This window comes from Tetrao urogallus (assembly GCF_951394365.1).
Source record: "Tetrao urogallus genome assembly, chromosome: Z".
NCBI classification, from domain to species: Eukaryota; Metazoa; Chordata; class Aves; order Galliformes; family Phasianidae; genus Tetrao; species Tetrao urogallus.
Genome location: NC_136816.1, coordinates 40,931,814 through 40,937,683, shown reverse-complemented (window position 1 = coordinate 40,937,683; position 5,870 = coordinate 40,931,814). Strand labels below are relative to the sequence as shown.

The window sequence follows — 5,870 nt, the reverse complement described above, 5'->3', positions numbered from 1 at the left end:
CATACAGTTCCCAACAAGTTATACACAACTGCAATTGCACTCTTCTTCCAAAGACAGCATTCCTAACTGCTGATGAGTGAATTTTCTTCCTAAGACTCTCCGAGGAGGAAGGCAGATGTGCGTTTAATGTCCAGACAACAAAACTTGGCATCTTTGGAGAGAAGCGCGTAAACCACCTTGGCAACACAGATCAAAATTTTTATTCCTACAAGTACTTGTATGGAAATGAGTGCCCCCTGAATTCCTTCTGTCTGCTATCAACACAACAGATGAACAATTCATTTAAATGATTTCAAGTTTCTGTATAATTTCTACATAGCTAACAAGTCTCCTTGATTCACTCAAGGCCTCTTCCCTACTAATATCCCCTGATACTGGCTGAAAGTTAAAACAATACGAAGTGGAACTAGCATCGTAACAGCACTTGCCACAAAGAAGACAAAGCAAGCTATCTAGTTAAAACCCTCTTAAACCTTCAACCAAAATGTAGTATCCAAACAGACTAGGACAAGGAGTAAATTCATAGTTGTATTACAGGAACTGCGCACCCCCAAATTACAGTTCTGTCACAGAACTACAATTTAGACGCATCCACAGAATTATTTTGAATTTCAGAAAATATTCCTGCTATGTCATAAGCCAGTATTGAATATGAAGATGAAACAGTTGTAGCGACTTACCTAGCTACCCTTACTGAGAAGGGGATAGAAAAATCTACAGGGAAAGAAATACATTTATATCTGGACTCACAGTATGTACTTCAAGTAGTACTATTCAAAGTCCAATTCATCTTGAGAAAGCTCCTCTGCTTATGTGTGCATACATTTCATAGTAGGAAGTAGTGCAATTACTTGTAACAATACCCAATTCCTACTATAATGTTGATACATTACTTCACAAGTTCCCCAAGGCTTTCATTTGTATTGACTACTCAGTGAACGAAACCATGGATCTTACCTACACTTGGCCCAGAGGGTTGATGGGATTTTTCTGTGCCTTACGCTAACTTTAATCATGAAGTCAGCCATTATATTGTTGGTATAGTGAAAAACCCTAAGGTTCTCCTCATCTAAGAAAACTACCAGCAGCAAATAAAATGCAGTTCTTCTGCCTTAGATCTTCCCAAAGAAGAGAAGTCTTTTTGTAAGACTTCCACGACTTTAGAGCCTAAAACTTCAGAGCGTGCCAACTTTCATCTTGTCATTCATTTCCTGAATTTCAGCAATACACTCCCTCAGAAGGAAGCTACAGAGGTCATGCACTGTCACATGCACTTTCAACTGTACAGATTCCAGTAACTCAGTGAGCAACAGTGACTACCTTTATTTCAAATAAAGTTAAAATAAATAATTTCAGTTGAAATGATAGTTTCAACTACAATGGCTGTACAGCATATTAGAAAAAAACAAGAACCATGGAGAACTGTTCTTGTTCTTGTTGTCTAATCATCAGCTTCCTGTACCACAGGAAATGTTTTGCTCGGTATCAAAATTTTCTAAGTTACTACCTACAACGCCAATGTCAGAATGATATAAAACTGGGAAAAGAGGTTGGAATAAACTCCATCTTAAAAACTGACACTCTTCTCTAAAATGAACTCTACATATCCTAAGGCTGAAGAGGCCATAATTAACTTTGGTCATGTTCCATGTGTCCCAACTTTAGGATAGACAATTTATCAATAAAGACCTAAGACAGCTTTTAATCCATTTACATGACTCAGTTTTGAGTTGGTTCCAAACTCATTACCCCAAAAAATATGAGAACAAGGTACCTACATAAACAGTGCAAATGTAAGAGCTCCACCAAAAAAAAAAAAAAAAAAAAAAGCAGCAGGGGTTTGCTCTTTTTTTTTTTCAGTGGTTGTCAACTATTTTGCCCCCTGGCAGATGGAAGAAGTTGTCTTCTTTGAGTTTAAGATGTTCTGGTAAATCTAGTTGCCTTTTTGCCTCTTCAATATCTTCCTGAATTGCTGCAATCAGTGCATCTACAAACACAAACAGGGATGTTTAAAAGCTGAACACAAAATAACAACTAAAAACATCTTCTACAGAATATCAGAAAATCACAGAGGAAGAATATAGTGATTACTGCAAGGTTTCAAAGGCAACATTTTTTGTTTTCAAACATGTCAGAGTTGCATTTTCCACCAGTGTAAGCACTGCTATCTCTCTCATCCGAAAGGAATTTCAGAAAAAGATCAACAGAGCTTGCTGAACTGTTTAAAACCTATCAGAGCTGCATTTTAAAAAGTGAGCAGATAAGACCAACGCTTTTACGACAACCTCATGATTCTGACATTACTCCTCAGGCAACTGAAATTTAGACTGAAGTAAGATGCAGGAAGGCTTTTTTTTCTTTGTTTTAATTTAACTTACACATTATCTGATGAAAACACTGTACTGAAATTTCAAATGATAACAGGTAAAGCAGCTAATTATGAAGAAACAGATGGCAAAGGAACAGCACTTGAGTAAGTAAAACTTAAGAAAGTAATTCTAGAGTGGCCTGCAATACTGACCTAAGGAATCAAAGTTCTTTTCTGGTCGAATATATCCAACAATTGCTATACTAAGGATTTCTCCATAGAAGTCTTCTTTGAAGGTGTGGATAATGTGCGTCTCCTAAAGGAAAAGAAATAAGTTGGCATTTGCAATGGACTTACAGCTTATTTCCCCTTACCGTAAGGGACGTTTATCTAACACCTGTAAGTCAAATTATCTGCAGCACATATAATAGAACAGAGACATTCAGTTTAACATCTATAGTGCAATACTAAGAGGCTAGGGCTTTTTTTTTTTTTTTTTTTTTTTTTTTTTTTTTTTAAGAAGGAGAATTGTACTTTGCATGGGATTTATAAAATATTCACCTCAGAGTTTTCTGATTGCCATATTATAAGAAGATAGTAACTGAAAAGCCACGATTTCTCACCATTTCCCAGAGTTAGTATTTCCAAAACAGCAAATAGTATTTGCAAAGCACCCAAAAAAAACTGAAACAGGTTGCCCAAGGAGGTTGTGGATGCCCCATGTGGCACATCCCTTGTGGCTGGATGTGGCTCTGGGCAGCATGGTCTGCTGGTTGGTGACCCTGCCCATAGCAGGGGGGGTTGAAACTAGTTGATCATTGTGGTCCTTTTCAACCCAGGCCATTCTGTGATTCTATGATACTATTCTAAATCACAGAGAAAGCTTAATGCTTCGTCATCAAGTTGATGAAAGAACTATGAAGACCTGAAATTGAAATAGCTGACTTACAGACAGCTTTTACAACCAGCTTTAAATGATTAGATTCTGGGAACTGAATAACAGAATTCCAGGAGCAAAGGCTGGGAAAGGACTCCCCATCCCACACCTTGCTCAGAAAAAGTGGTTGCAAAAAATTTAGAGTATGTTTGCTGGTAAGACTAAGCACCACTCCAGAGATTCTTGCCCAAATAAAAGTGTTTTCAACAATTAAGAGCCCTGCTCTTAAGAACTGGGAGAAGCACCAGGGAACTGACAACAAGAAAAAACAATCATCAGAGTTCCGAATTTTAATTCTCCGTTCTACTATTATGCAGTTTTGAATATTAATTTATTATACCAAGATACAGCACCACATCTCTGGATTCTGTTACTGAAGAGAAGAATCTGCACCAAAAGCAATCACCATTTCAGAAATAATTAAATTCTGATCTTAGAAATATCCAAGCAATGGCGGAATAGGACAAAAAATAAATGTTATTTATCTACAGCTATATACTCTCTGACCACTCAGCCTATTTGCTTTCCAGAACACAAACACAGGATGCTGATACCAAATGCATTTCTAAGAGCAAACATAATTTCTAGGTATCATTTATGAGTCACATGCTGCTTATCTTGTTTAAAACCAACATCTGCCTCATTCATTATAATTAAAAGCACCACACAAATTAAAGTTCTTACCACTGATTTCTTAGTATTCTTATAGAATGGATTCCATCCTATGCTCAAAACCATTTTATGCACATCTCCACTTCCAACACAGGCCCATCCATAGTATATACCAGTAGAGATATCAGATGGAAAGCTTTCAACTACTTGCTCAGAAAAGTTAGCTGCAAAGATGTTAGAAAGGGTAAAGAGTGAGTGACTTTGAGGAAGCCAGGGCTGTAACAGAACGTTCTGAGACTTATAATTCCTGCCTGCTTGCCATTTACAAACAGAACGCTTACAGTGATGATCATCCTCACGTAACGTACCATTTAGCAAAGTATAAAATGCAAAACACCTTCGCAACATTCATGGCAATGACAGTTACCACATCTCTTGCACAGACTATTTTATATACATTCTATTCTGCAGTAAAAATTAATAAACACAAAGTAAAATACCCAGCCAGTATTTATTTTACAATTAGGATAACTACTGCAGCTTTAATATGGTCAAAGAAGAGGAAAAAAACCGAGTTTCTTCTACACTATAAAGTAACCTCAGAACTATTCGCTACCTTGCAAAATTATGTAATAAACATGCAGGAGTAAACAAAGGCTTGCTGGATTTATACTTATTGTTTGGGGGAGCACCTGTGTTTGCAGATTGATGTATTCCCTTCGGGAAGCGCCCTGCTGACCCAACCCAGGCTGCCCTCACAGGAGCTCTCCTCTCCCACACAGTGCCTTTCCACGGCTCTGTGGGCAAGCCGTAAGACTCCAACTGGTCAGGAGGTTCCTCCTTCTGGCCCTTGAGACCAATCAGCCATTGGCACACAACCAGGACAAAAAACACTAAGTGATTATCACGTGCCATCACAAGAGCAGCACCTGAGGATTTGTCGCAGGAAGTTTCGTTCAGTGCCTCTTTAAGGAGGAACAAAGCTTAATGTGGGAGTGGTGAGGTACTGGAATAGGCTGCCCAGAGAGGTTGTGGATGCCCTGTCCCTGCAGGCGTTCAAGGGCAGATTGGATGGGGCCCTGGGCAGCCTGCTCTAGTACTAAATGTGGAGGCTGGTGGTCTTGTATGCGGCAGGGAGTTGGAGATTCATGATCCTTGAGGTCCCTTCCAACCCTGGCCATTCTGTGATTCTGTGAAATGCGTTCCAATTACGCCTTTATCTGCATTTGGGTAAGCGAAACAGAGACGAACAATAGAAAAGCGCATTTTTCCCCACCCTCCGTGATTCTTTAACCTCCGCATCATTTCCACTCCATTTCCGCGCCTCTGCCGCGCCTCACCTCGGCTCTGCGGAGGGCAATGACCATCAGATGGCTTGACGAGCGAACACAAGCATGAAGGAAATAGCTTTAGAGAATAAGAAAAGAAAGACAAAAAGAAAAAAAAAAAAGGGGGGGGGGGGGGGGGGAGGAAGGGGGAGAAGGGAAGGCAATAGAGGGGAAAAAAAAAAAAAAAAAAAAAAAAAAGAAAGAAAGCCACCACCGAGGAGGACAGGTGTTGCTACAGGCGCACGCATGCCACAAGGCGCAAGGCGCCTGCTGCCCCCGGTACCCAGCAGTCCCCCCGCCCCGGTCCGAGCCCTGCCCGCCAGCAGACCCCCCAGCACGGCCCGCCGCTCACCGGTGGGCACGCCCAGCTGCTTGGAGCCCCTGCCGAAGCCCTTCACCACCTCCCCGCGGCAGAAGTACGGCAGGTGTCTCATGGCGGCAACGGAGCGCCCCGCGCTGCCGGCCGCCCCCAGCTCGCGTCACCCGGCCTCGCGCCGCCGCTTCCGGCCGCGGCCGCGGCGCCCGCCTCGCCGCAGGCACCACCACGCGGAGGGGCGGCGGCGCCGGACTCGGAGCGGCGGAACACGCCGGCAGGCCTCGGCCTCCCCTCGGCGATGGGCTCGTCCAAGGCCTCGCCGTCAGCCCCGCCCCTCGCCGTCCGTCGTCGTCCGTGTCGCTTTCGCCG

At 42.2% G+C, this 5,870-nt stretch overlaps 1 protein-coding gene across 1 annotated transcript; it reads right to left on the bottom strand.

The window, feature by feature from the left end:
• Positions 1 to 1,856: 1,856 nt before the first annotated feature.
• Positions 1,857 to 5,619, bottom strand: LOC306957041 (riboflavin kinase-like; the record flags this gene model as incomplete). The annotated part of the gene is made up of 4 exons (XM_079548395.1): positions 1,857 to 1,987; positions 2,522 to 2,624; positions 3,930 to 4,081; positions 5,538 to 5,619. 4 exons carry the CDS (start codon positions 5,617 to 5,619, stop codon positions 1,857 to 1,859), a joined length of 468 nt encoding a protein of 155 aa, XP_079404521.1.
• Positions 5,620 to 5,870: the final 251 nt, after the last annotated feature.